At 53.0% G+C, this 13,510-nt stretch overlaps 1 protein-coding gene across 1 annotated transcript; it reads left to right on the top strand.

The window, feature by feature from the left end:
* Window positions 1–8,199: 8,199 nt before the first annotated feature.
* LRRC15 (leucine rich repeat containing 15) lies at window positions 8,200–10,001 on the top strand. The gene has a single exon (XM_060149284.1). The coding sequence runs from the start codon at window positions 8,200–8,202 to the stop codon at window positions 9,910–9,912; it is 1,713 nt and encodes a 570-aa protein (XP_060005267.1). The 3' UTR covers window positions 9,913–10,001.
* Window positions 10,002–13,510: the final 3,509 nt, after the last annotated feature.

Genomic DNA, 13,510 nt, shown 5'->3' with positions numbered 1-13,510 from the left:
TTGTTCCTGCAAATGTTCTGTAAATTTGAAATTACTTCCGAATAGAAAGTTTAAAAGGAAAAGAACGGATGTCTTTTCTAGAACTGCAGCGGCCAATGCAGCAGAGTCTCCAAAAGAAACACTGGAGGAAAAGAGACAAGAGGAAAATGTGTTCTTAAAAAAGAAAAACAAAATCCAAAACACTGGCAGAAGGAAACCCCTTCCGCTGAGCGCACAGGCTTGCCTCCTTGGGTGACACCGCACCTCTCTGTCCTCGCACGTCGGGGTGCTGCAGTGGCGCGCGTGCCCCTCCCCGCCACCGCGCCGACACTGCCCCTGGCGGTGACTCACGCCGGGCATCCTTTAAATACGGGGAGGGACCGGCGAGCCGCACTCAGGCAGCAGCAGTGAGCCGTCCCACGTCCTCCTCTCTGGCTCCCTCTGGTTGACGGCCGCCGGGCGGGCTCTGAGCTGCTGGTAAGTAGGAGGGCTGGCCTCCTGCCTCCTCCCTCCCTCCCACCGGCCTGGAAGGACCCGGCTAGCCTCCCCCTCCTTTTTTGCTGACCCCGCTCCCCGGGGAAGAGCGTCCAGAAGGGGCAGGGCTGGCGCGGTGCCTGGGGATGCTCTCAGAACGCGGCCGGTGGAGCCTGCGCTGGAGGGGCACGTGGCCGAACCCAGGTGCCTGGGGCCACAGCCCCTCTCTGCGGGTCCCTGACCAGCCTTTTACTCTTTTTGTCCTGACTCGTCCTGGATGTCGACCTGGGACACTGAGAAGATGTTTTAGACCGGCAAAAAGTTGACTTTGAAAGTTGACTTTCAAATTATCACACCAGTTACCCATCGAGCTTACCTCTTACGGGATACTAGCTCCACTGGGAGAAGAGTTTCTCTTTTTAAGATCCAGGTTATTTGAACCCAAGTCCTCTTCCCCAGCACTTATTATGGTGGCCACCAGCGGCCTGTCCTGTATTTGGGTCTGTTGAGGACCAATGGGGGTACCCAGGTGACAGAGCTGTCCTCTTTTCATAGACTGACTTCTAGTTGCTACAAAAGTGGCTTCAGCAGATGTGCTGGCGCCTGGTTTGGATTTCCAATTTGGAATTCGGCTGTGGACTCAGGGTTGTTCCAGATTCTAAGTTTGTGTGTGGCTTAGGCGACTCCATCATTCTGGCGGCTTTCCCCTCTTGCCTTGGCCACTAATGGCTTTGGGAAGGGAGAGTCAGGGCTGGAGATGGATTTGTGTTGAAGCTGGTTTGCATTTAAAATTGTGACTGTTGAACCTTTACCAGATTCTCTGCTCAAATGTAGAGGCAGGAGCGGGGCCAAGGAACCACCTGTGGAAAACCAGGACTTTTCTAGAGCTTCCCACCGTGCCAAGTGTGAGAGAGCCAGTCTACCTCCAGGGCCAAGTGTGTGACCTCAGGGCAGGTTGCGACTCTCTCTTGGATGACACGTCACTCAGGCTGAAGGTGCTGGATGCCTGTCTGTCACGCTCTGGCTTCTCCTTCAGGATTATATCACCATATCAACCAGTGTTGGTGCCACTGGCTCTGTAATTTAGAAATTCTCTAATGGCTGTCACTTCTTACACTCTGAATCGATTGAACATCTGGGGTACATTCAGGGCCAGACAGTCCTATTTGCCTGTGGTCTTGAGTCAGCTGGGCGGACTCTGCAGGGATGAGACAAGAATGTGAGAGAGGTCGGGGTGCGGGGAAGGGTTCTGAACAGACCCTGCAGCAAGTCAGGGCACGGAAAGGCTCTCCCAGGGCTGGGGACACTACCTGGGCTTGCTCAGTAAATGGAGGGGGGTGGGCTGCCACTGGAAGTAGGTCCAGATGTGGAGAAATAAGGAGAGCTGGGAGAGAAGCTGTCCCTGCTCGGTCCTGCCAGCAAACACTCCCACGGCTGTGACTACACGTGGCAGTTTTCTTCCCTAAATCCTGACCGCGAAAGACTGACAGCAGCTTCTGGTTTCACTGCCTCCCTGGGCTTTGGGGACACGGGATTTAGAAACTTCTGTCAAGATGCTTTGATGAGGGACTGGTCCATTTTATCTAAGTTGGGCCCCCCAGGTGTTACCCTGAGAAGGGGGCTGTAGCCCATGGCTTTTAAAATAAAAGCCCCGAGTGGAAGCGTCTCCCTGCTCGGCTGGCGAGTTTGTCAGTATGTCCTGCCACTTCTGCCAAGCTAATTCCAGCCCTGCTCTGGCCTCTGCCAGAAGCCCTACCTCCCCTAACCCCAGGGCTGGAAAGGACTTGTTTCCTTGTACTCATTTCCTTTTCTAAACAAATGGACTGAACTTTGACCTTGATGGGCCACGAGAGATGGGGTCAGTGACCGAGGCAGGTGGAGGATGAGGGTGCGGCTGCTCTTCCCTTGGGGCTCCAGGATGTGTTTGGGGTGGAGCCCTGAGCCGGGCTGTGTGTTGAGACGATGGGATCACCCCCTTCTGGTTGAACAACCTCTTCTGTTCTTCCATCCACTCCTCCAAGCCACTCGGGTGAAACTGAGCAAACACGAGCATCAGAGCAGCCTGGAGGAAGAACATCTCTCAAACCATGCAGCCTGGGAGTTGGGAGAGGCACTTGACCTTGACTAATCAGGCTGGGCAGCTGGAGGGTGGATTGTAGATGAGCCTGAGATCATTTTAGAATGGAGGGAGAGAAGCCACCTCTTCCCCGAATCCAGGCACAGCTGGACACGTGGTTGATGAGGTCCTAAAGCCTCATGATAAGGTTCAGGGGGACCACCAAGCTCTATGGTTAGTTAGAGCCCTGATCTGGGTGTCTGGAATCTTCCACTGACTGTGTGAGCCCAGGCAAGGCTCCTACTTCCTCTGGGCCCCTTAGTTTTCCCATCTACAAAATGACCAGATGGTTTGACCAGATGGGCTCAAAAGGCCTTGGCATCTCTGATGCCCTGGGCTCTAAGTGCTGCTTCTGGGAGCAGCCTCTACTGCTGGGTTCAACTTAGCTCAGACCCGAGATTTCTGACAGGGATGGAGAAAGGGCCACTGAAGGAAGTATCGATAGAGGGGGCTGGACCTGTCTATGGCCCGACTTTTAGCCTCCCCAATCCAGGGTTCAATCTCTCTGTCTTGGCAGTAAATGACATAGGTCAGGAGCATGGGGTCCCAGCTGGTCTAGGCCTCCAGTGGTGCTTCCGAGTGTGGGCTGTGGACCCCTGCATCAGAGTCACTTGGGGAGTTTGTTAAATGTGCAGGGTCCTGGGCTGTTCCCCCTACCTCCCAGACCTAGGGATCAGGAGCTCTGTGGGTCGAGCCTCCAGAGATTCTGATTTTACTCAACAAGATGAACAATAATTGTAACTAACATTTATCGGGTACTCATTTTGGGCCAAGAACAAGCCTAAGGGCTTCACATGCATTAATTTGTACAATCCTCATCACTGCAGTGCTGTGAGTTCGGTTCTATTAAGCGAGTTTCCCAGGCACTTCCAGGCGACATTTATGTACTGATCTGGGGAACACAGTGGTTACCCCCTTCAAGCGAGACGTGGAGGTCAGGATACAGCGAGCCTCTCATTCAGACAGTGGCTTCAGACCCGCTGGACCGCGCAGAGAGGAGCGCCTTGGTTGGGGCTGACGCCGGCTGTGTACAGGGGAGACAACACAGCCCCATGCCTGGCATCTCCCTCGGAGGATGGGGCCACGTCTCAACGCTGGTGAGGCCATGTTTTGGGAGATCTCTGTGCGGGGAGGGCACAGGCCACGGAGGGAGATTTCCTGTCTGGGCTTCAGTTTCCCCAGGTGTGCTGGGAGGGGGCCTCCCTAAGGGTCCCCTCTCAGCTCCCTGATCCATGAAATGGCTCTTGGCCGTGTGAAGATGCGCCAGTTAACAAGTGGGATTGCCCTGCCTGGAAAACTTTGGAAGCAAGGTGGGCCTGAAAAGATGGATGCAATGTCCTCAAGCCTCCATGTGAAGGTGGCACTGCTGGTGGTTCCACGTGACCTATAGGGGGTGGTGGGAATGGCGGGGCTTCAGGCCAAATCTCCTTTCTGTCTCTGGTAAGATATCAGAGCTGCCAAGGGCCCCTGGGAGTCTTTGCAATAGGGGAAACTGAGGTCTGGAGAACTTACCTAAACTCACACTCCAACTTAGAGTTAAGACAGAGTAGCACATCCGTCTCTGAGGTTCTTTCCAAAAGCTTTGCTCCATGGCATTGAAATAAGAAGGCGTCTCCTCCGAGGGAACCTCGTGTTTCAGGAATGTGATGATGGTATTAAACCCAAAAGTCCCAACCCACCAACCAACAAAGCTCAGGGCTTCGAGGCTAATTACGTGTTTGCCCATGAGTCATAGAGGCTGTTTTTGCTAAAGAGACCAGAGCCAGAGCGCCTGGTCCAAGCGCTTCCACTCCTGGGGAGGGACCACGTCAGAGTGCCCAGGTGAGCTGTCTGTCTGTCCTTCTGTGTGTCTGCGGGCTCAGTGAATTCCCTGGGCCAGTGACAGACGCCAGGCTTCTCCCCCTCCCAAGACAGGGGCTGGACCAAGTCGCTGCAGTGACTAAGGACGCGTTTGGCTGCCTGGAGGAGGAGGGTGTAATTAGGGCAGCTTTGTGGGTCTTTAACTGTCATGGCTGCCAAGCGGCACAGGGCAGCGTGGACTATTAGTCCACTGTGTGCTGGGCTCCTGAGGGCCTCAGGCTGCCGTGGACGCCGGCCACACTTGCTGGAAATCCAAGGGCCCCGCTGGTTATCCAGCCTGCTCCTGCGGCCCCTCCCTCCCCCGAGGGCTCTGCAGCTGGGTTTGGGGTAGGCTCCCTGGAGGTCCTTTGCAGCAGTCAGTGCCAGCCCTGGCGGTAACAAGTGCTGGAAAGTAGGAAAGCAGTGCGTGTGGTGCTGGAGTGGGCTCTGCAGACACGAGGATTTATAAAAGGGAAAATCTGCAAATTCTTGCAATATTCGTTAAGCTGAGTGTGGTTCGTTTTAAACAGCAGTGGCTCTGTTCCCATAATGGAGTTGTTCCCATAAGGGAGTTATCTTTTTCCTCCTCTTCCCGAGACGTGAGGCACCACCCCTGGCCGTGGGCCCTTCCTGGGGCTGGCTTGATGCCCCCTCCGCAGCTGGGGAGTGCAAACTCAGAGAGGTCTCAGATGGGTCTTCAGAGGGTTCCTTGCCCACACCCTCATTTATGGATGGGGAAACTAGACAGAGACGGCCCTGGGCTTTCCAGGTTACGGGCACTTTAATTTAGTCCCTAATACTTGTGCTGCAACACCATTTTGAAGCATCCTGGGCATAGGAGTGTACATAGAAATTAAGCGCTAGACGGCTCATCACCAGGAGAGACGCTTCCCATTTTGTAAGTCAGTCCAGTGGGTAGATCTCTCTCACACATATATCAAGGGGATGGGCAAACACCCGCAACTGTCTGCGTGGACCCCCTGGGAGCACAGGCACAATTGTCCTGGTTGATGGCTCTCATATCCTTGCCCTGGGACTCAGCCTTAGAATCCTAAAGTCTTGGTGATGGACAGCTGTCATCTAGTCCAATACTCTACCAGGTGTAGAATCTTCTCTCCAGCTTCCTTACCCTGTTTCTGCTCAGTTTCTGCTTGAACACTTTCAGGGATGGGGAGCTTACTGCCTTATGAGGTTGTCCATTCTGGTTCAGACAAGCTGTCTTCGGTGAAGAACTAAAATGCATGTGACCCTGTAGCTTCTGTGTACTAGTTTCGACCTCGAGAGCCACACTGAGGCTGTTTGCTTTATCCCAGGGCAGCCCTTCACTTGCAGGCTCATCACATCTTCTCTTCTTTCTGCTATTCATCCACAGTTCCTTCAACGGATGCTCAGATGTTCTGGTTTCTGCATCCCCTCACCATCCTCTTACCCTTCTCTAGAAGGCCTTCAACAGACCAGTTTGTCTTTGGCCTTCTTGAAGTTCAGGGTGAAACTGAGAACAGCATTATAGGTGTGGACTGATGAGGGTGGTGTAAAGTAAGACTATCACCTCCTTTGTTCCATACTTAATACTTCTATTAATGCAGCCTAAGATCACATTAGCTTTTGTGAGCAGTCTTCTTTCTCCGCTACCATCCATAAAACGCCCTCACACCTAAGGGTGGATGTTAAGTCACTTTTTCAGTGCCTCCTTTCTAAGCTGTTCATTTTCTGCTCTCAAGTTCTGGATCCCACATTTGTCTACACAAGTTCATTCTTTTAGATGTGTCCATAGCTTAATCTGGTCCCCTTCCTTTGAATCTAGCCTCCATTGTCAAGTTGTTGTTTTTCTTTCATTTCTCCACAGTTCTACATACTTATTTGAGTCTTGATGGAAAGTACAGCAGGTCAGGGCTTGGATGGGCTGTAACTAGGGCAACAATCAAGGCCTGGGTGGGTGGGGGATGAACTTGGGTTCTGTCCTCAGAGTAAGCTTGTTGGGAGCAGGGGAGGGGTGCATTGAGTTGAGGCCAGGTGGGGAAGCCTGGATTATTCTGAGTTATGGGCCAGACTCAGGACTCCATGAGTTCAGGGGAACAAAGAAAGGCCAGAGAAGTACCTTCTCCACCCAGCCAGTTTATGCCTTATAGGCCATCATTTGAAATTCCTTCTTCTGACTCAGGACTTTTGCTCATTAAAAGGACAGGCACTGCAGTAACACTCACAGTTCTCATCCAGGAATCCGGAGATGCTGGCTTTAAGCTCTGAGCCTCAGTTTCCCAGCTTCCTGCATTCCCCCAAAATGATGGGCATGCATGATCAGCAGGTCTTAACCCTTTGGGAGTTAGAGACCCCTTTGAATCTCAGATGGAAGTTACAGATGTCCTACACACACACAGAAATCCATAGTCCCTTGACTAAGAATGCCAAGATTAAAAGCACCTTGAGGCCTTCCTGCCTCCAAGAGTCTGCAAGGGCCGTTGTAGGGAAGCTTGGCACATGCTCACACGTTTGCACAGAACACACCCTCACAGGCTTTCTTCAATTTGCTCCTCACGGCGGCCTCAGGAGGGGGCAGAGGTTATCACTGTCACTTAACAGATGAGGAAGCTGAGCCTGGAGGCCTCAAGCTTCATTCGAGTCAAACAGCTAATCTGTGGTCCTTAAATATTCATGTAGGGCCCAGTTCCCATGCCCCCCATCTCCACTTTCTGTTTGTATAGACCTGATCTCAAACACCAAACGTTCCATGACTTTGACTCCATTCCCACATCAGCACCATGTCTGCGGGAGCGTCTGGGCCTACCAGCTTTCAGCTCAAAGTACATCCTAAGTTTTCTGGGACTTACTCAAGGCCACCCAATGTTTCTTCTGGAAACTGGGACTGGTACCCAGAAGGCAGACCCCAGACGTCGGCCGACCCACAGCAGCCCCTTCCGGAGAGACAGGAAGTGGTGTGGATAGTTTCCTTTTATTGGGAAGGTGGTTTGGATTAAACCTAGATGAAGCCCCTGTGAAAGGGTTAACACAGGGGCAGGTTGGTGGTGGCCGTGACGGGGCAGTGCTGGTCGGTGTGCGGCGGGGCCCAGGGAGACGGAAGGCTGAGCTTCCCCGCAGTCTTTTCCACCAGATCGCAGTGTGGTCCTGCTCTGCCGGCTGCTGCTGCTGCTTCTCCCCGCAGGTGTTCATATCTGTGGCCTCAGCATCTTCCCCCAGGTTCAGGCCCTGTTTATTTAATCTCGTGTCCTATCTGTTCCTCCTGAGGAAGCCACGTTCAACTAGCAAGTCCAGGTGCTCTGAGAGACACAGAGGTGGATAAGATACTGCTCCTGACTTAAGGAGCTCATAGGGACGGGACACAAACATCCCTGCCCTTGCAAAGCCTATTGACTAGTGAAGGAGACAGACGGGGACACAGTGAATGCCATGTGTGGCTGCTATGGCTTAGGCCGTAATGGAAGTTGGGAAAATCACCTGCACGGGAGGGTAACTAAAGGTGACTCGCGGAATCCTGGAAAGCTTCCTGGAGGTGACTGCCTGTGAGCTAGACTTAGAAGTGTGGGGAAGATTTGGATGAGGATGAAGAGCCCTCCAAGTGGGGCGAATGGCTTGGGCAAAGGCATGGAAATAGGAAGGCCTGGGGGAAGACGAAGAGGCTGCAGACAAGACCACAGGTAGCATGAGATGCGTATGTGGTGATGGGGTTCAAAGGCAAGCCAGCGTTTGGCACCCAAGGTTGACGTTGGCTTAAAAACAGCTGAAGCGTCAGTGAGGCAGTCCTGACTCGTGCCCTTTCTCTCCTTGCAGAGGCCATGCCACTGAAACATTATCTCCTTTTGCTGGTGGGCTGCCACGCCTGGGCTGTGGGCTGGGCCAACCACGGCTGCCCTAGAGAGTGCACCTGCTCCAGGGCCTCCCAGGTGGAGTGCACGGGGGCGCACATCGTGGTGGTACCCACCCCGCTGCCCTGGAACGCCATGAGCCTGCAGATCCTCAACACGCACATCACCGAACTCAACGAATCCCCGTTCCTCAACGTCTCAGCCCTGATCGCCCTGCGGATTGAGAAGAATGAGCTGTCCCACATCGCGCCCAGTGCCTTCCGTAACCTGGGCTCGCTGCGCTACCTCAGCCTCGCCAACAACAAGCTTCAGGTTCTGCCCGTCAGCCTCTTCCAGGGCCTGGACAACCTAGAGTCGCTCCTTTTGTCCAGCAACCAGCTGGTGCAGATCCAGCCGACTCACTTCAGCCACTTCAGCAACCTCAAGGAGCTGCAGCTGCACGGCAACCACCTGGAGTTTATCCCCGACGGGGTCTTCGACCACCTGGTGGGCCTCGTCAAGCTGAACCTGGGCAAGAATAGCCTCACCCACCTCTCACCCAGGGTCTTCCAGCACCTGAACAACCTCCAGGTCCTCCGGCTGTATGAGAACAGGATTTCAGACATCCCCATGGGCTGTTTTGACGGGCTTGGCAACCTCCAGGAGCTGGCCCTGCAGCAGAACCAGATTAGTACGCTGTCTCCTGGCCTCTTCCACAACAACCGTAACCTCCAGAAGCTCTATCTGTCCAACAACCACATCTCCCAGCTGCCCTCCGGCATCTTCACGCAGCTGCCCCAGCTCAACCGGCTCACGCTCTTCGGGAATTCCCTGAAGGAGCTCTCTCCGGGCATCTTTGGACCCATGCACAACCTGCGTGAGCTTTGGCTCTATGACAACCACATCGCCTCCCTCCCGGACAATGTCTTCAGCAGCCTCCGCCAGTTGCAGGCCCTGGTCCTCAGCCACAACCAGATCAGCTACATCTCTCCGGATGCCTTCAATGGGCTGGTGGAGATGCGGGAGCTGTCCCTCCACACCAATGTGCTGCAGGAGCTGGACGGGAGTGTCTTCCGCACGTTGGCCAATCTGCAGAACATCTCCCTGCAGAACAACCGCCTCAGACAGCTCCCGAGCAACATCTTCGCCAACGCCAACGAACTCATGACCATCCAGCTGCAGAACAACCAGCTAGAGAACCTGCCCTTGGGCATCTTCGATCACCTGGGGAAGCTGTGTGAGCTGCGGCTCTATGACAACCCCTGGAGGTGTGACTCAGACATCCTTCCGCTCCACAATTGGCTCCTACTCAACAAGGCCAGGCTGGGGACAGACACTCCCCCGGTGTGTTTCAGCCCAGCCAATGTCCGAGGCCAGTCCCTCATCATCATCGATGACAATGTTGTCTCCAGTGTCCAGGGTTCAGTGGTCCCCGAGGTGTCCACCCACCCAGAGACACCCAGCTACTCTGACACCACCTGCGTCTCCTCCACCACTGACTTCACCAGTCTGACCACCATCGAGACCACCGATAGCCGTGACACGGGGGGCATGACCCAGGCCCAGAGTGGGCTGACCATTGCTGCCATTGTGATTGGCATCATCGCCCTGGCCTGCTCCCTGGCTGCCTGCATCTGCTGTTGCTTCTGCAAGAAGAGGAACCATGCAGTCCTGATGCAGATGAAGGCACCCAATGAGTGTTAAGAGAGGCAGAGGCTGGAGACAGGGCTGGGGAACCGTGGGACCCCCAGAGGATCCGGGATTTCATTGTTCCACCTCCACCCCTGGGTCCACAGAGCCATCCCCTGCTCCCCCTCTCTCTGGTCCCCAAGAGAAAGGTGTCCCCACCTTTTCCTGACCTGCCTGGTTCTCCTATAGAAGAGGTTCTTTCAGAGCCTTCTTACCAACAGGGAGACCTAACCCACTGTGGCAAAAACCCTGCGGTGTTCCCAATTCACATCCCTGGGCTTCTCTCAAGAAAGCCCCTCCTCTAAAGCCTCACCAGCTCTCCTCCAAAAACCACCTTCCCTGCGTCTGTACCCCTGCCAACCTCTATAGACGCAATTATTACACACCTGCCACTTTGTGGCAACGGTTCTCCACCGGGACAGCCCCGCTCCCAAGTACTATGTAAGTTGATTCCCCTTCTTCGCTCCTCTTGTTTGCGACATGGCTCTACCCTGTCCCCTCAATGAAAGGTCTCCCTTCACTTCCTACTCCTGAAGGCAAGGTGACTTCTCTCCTCGAAGAAGGCTTCAAACCATTTAGCTGATCTCTTAAGAACTGCCAAGTGCCCTGGCTTTCAGGATGCTATGAAAGAGAGAAGGGAAAAATGAGGCTGTTCAGGTCCTGGAGGCCGGACTACCCTCAGCATCTCTTGTGATTTTTATCTGGAAAAGGAAGAAAGGCACCGGTGCAACAAGTTTAACCGCTTAGAGAATGATATTTCTGAACTGCAAACTGTGCTTTGAAAATTTCAGTCCTTTAAGGAATAAAATCATGTAGAATTTCTCACCGCCCCCCAGAAAAACTTGAAAATCAGCTTATTGGTACTGGATGGAGAAAGCAATTTGGTGTCTGGGGGTCCTTGTGTTCACCCCCAGGATTTTTCTCTTTTAACTTTTTATGGAAGTGTAATATACATACAGAAAAGCACGATAGTGTATAGTTTGATGGATTTTCACAAACTTTACACACCTGTGTAACCAGCACCCAAATTAAGAAACGAGACATCGCCAGGATCCTCCATCCTGACCTTTTACTGGAGAAGACTGGGGCCTGTGGAGGTGGCACGAACTTACCTGGGAACTGGCTCCCCATGGGTCAGGATGAGCCCCTCACTGCCCTCCCCCTGCAGCCAGCCCTTGCAAAGGCCCAGCTGCCAGGGTTGGAGGAGAAGATGTAGGTACACTCTGGCCTGGATGGGAAATTGTATTAAATCCCAGACCTTGAAGCACCAGGCTTGGCCAGGTCAGAGGCATCTCAACTGGAGAGGCCCGTGCAACCACACACCCTACCCTGCCAACAAGCTCTCTGTTGCTCATTGGAGGCTCCTCTGCCTGGGCCTTTTATGGGCATGATATGCCTATATCTGTTTTTAATTTTCACTCTCCGTTTGGGAAAGTGAAATAGCTCAGAGATGAGATCCTTTAATTGGACAGCCAAGTGTAATGGAACCCAGCAATCCCTCTGGTTGTGGTAAAATTCCCCATCGACATTACAGTCAGCTAGACACTGAATTTCAGCATTCTCATACACAGCCGGCAACATGGGTACACAGATAGGTCACACTGGGTCAGGGCCCTCTGTGGAGCCTCTCCCTGCCTGTGGTCTGGTTACAAGAGTTGAGTTGTTTGGCCCAGAGTTGCAGTCACATGAATGCCTGCCCTCGCCATCCTTCCTGCTACATATATATTCACACCAGTAAAGAAAGTACACTCAGGACGATGCATGTCTTTCTCTGGACAACTGGTATACCAGTTTAGACGTAGAAACAGTGAAATAGAGAATTTCCCGTATCTGTGTCTGCCCAGGAAAGAGCTGCATCAAACACTACAGGGATTTGGAAATCTGCTCTCAATCCTGACTGGCCTTTACTAGTTCCCTCTGCCCCACGAGACAAATAAGAAGTTCCCTTGGGCCTTAACAGCATGATGCTGAAAGGTCCCAACAAAATGAGTGTGTGAGAACTTGTGCATTTGTAGCTTTTCACTCTCTGTCACAGGGAATCTGGGAGAGATGGGGCCTGTTAAGGCAAAAGACATAGTATCCCCAAGGTGAAACTGGGTCTCCAAAATGTTTTCAAATTATTTATAGCACCTGGCGGACATGTATCAAGGCTTGCCAGGGTCCAAAATGATGTAAGTCCAGAACTTGGGGCACGGGCACCATTCCACTGATGGTGGCCTGCCATATTGATCCTGGGGCCCAAAGGGGAAGCTTGGCTTGCTCGCCTCCAGACAGGAAGCATGCTTTGGCACTGCATTCCTCAAGATGCTCCTTGTAACTAGGCTCCAACGTCTCCTTGTGCAAGGGTACAAGTGGGCCAGAGATGGCAGAGAGGTGGAGAAGGAGTCCTCTTCACCCAGTGTGCCCTGCCAAGCTGAACCCAGAACCCCTGGGTATTGATGGCATTGGCCATGACCTTGGAATATCTTCCTGTCTGGCCCAGGATATCACACGTGGCCTGAGGGCAGCCGTCCTCAGATGACTCCCCACAGGAGCACCCTGGGTGGGGGTGGTGGGCCCTTTGCCTGACCTTCTGAGCTTGCCTGTTCCTTTCTCCCATCAGCATGGACCGGAAGGAGCCACGGGGCCTCCTCTTCCTTGGCAGGCGTTTTGGTCTTTCTGAACCACGTTGTCCGGTCAGGGAGCTGCCAGAAAATGTGGGTGGAGTTTCCTTTCCAACAGGATGATGCATTTGCTCACTTCTTGGGGCTGGAGTGAGCTGCTTGGTCCCCCAAAAGTTGAGTTCACTTTCCCCCTTTGCTCATTGGCTTCTAGTTCCCCTTGCCAGTACTCCATTTGGAGCGGAGGGTCAATGTTGGAGGAAAGATAATAAAAGCCCATTAGAACCACTGTTTTTCAAAAATGCTTGCTGTGCATGGATACCCTTCAAAGCACCTAACAGCCATTTTCTTTTTAACCCTCACAGCACCCCTGTGCATGAGTAGTACATGTGAGAGGGTCTAAAACCACTTGTCTTCCGCAACATTATTCAGTAGGCTGTGGCTTTACCTTCTCTCTTTAAGCTTTGCACAACCAAAGAAAATGGGAGTCACTGACCTGTTGCTCCCCATACCATAGTCTTAGCCATTGGAACCTCACCTGGTACTGTGTGGATCCAACGCTTTGTGAATACAGGAAAAAATTAAACTCATCCCCCTGTTAAAGAAAAACTGGCTTTTCTCAAAGGAACTGTTGAGCTGAGTGTATATTGTTCCTCCTCGTTAGAATTTAAAGGCAAAACACCCTTCTCAGAACTCTTCCTGGGAACCAATGTCACAGATGTCTGTGTAGTGCAGTGATGGGAATCATTTCCAAACTCAGGAAGCTTGTGGCGAGCAGACAGCTAGAGATAACTAGATAACTAGAGTTGCTAAAGAGACACTGGAGGTAGCCCGGCCTTTAGCTATGAATCACTCAAAGAATTCAGCCTACAGATCCCACAGTCGGAACTGAATCGGGGCTGCTGGGGAGCCGGTGGTGGTCTTGGGGAGCAGGTCTTCGCTGTGGTTCAGAGAGGCATGGGGCAGACACTCCTCCAGGCCAAACTCCTCCCAGTGTGAGCTCTCTCCTTGAC

The sequence above is a fragment of the Lagenorhynchus albirostris genome, chromosome 5 (genome assembly GCF_949774975.1).
Source record: "Lagenorhynchus albirostris chromosome 5, mLagAlb1.1, whole genome shotgun sequence".
Classification (NCBI taxonomy): Eukaryota; Metazoa; Chordata; class Mammalia; order Artiodactyla; family Delphinidae; genus Lagenorhynchus; species Lagenorhynchus albirostris.
Note: the sequence above shows the minus strand (reverse complement) of the source record. Positions and strands in the feature narration are given on the sequence as shown.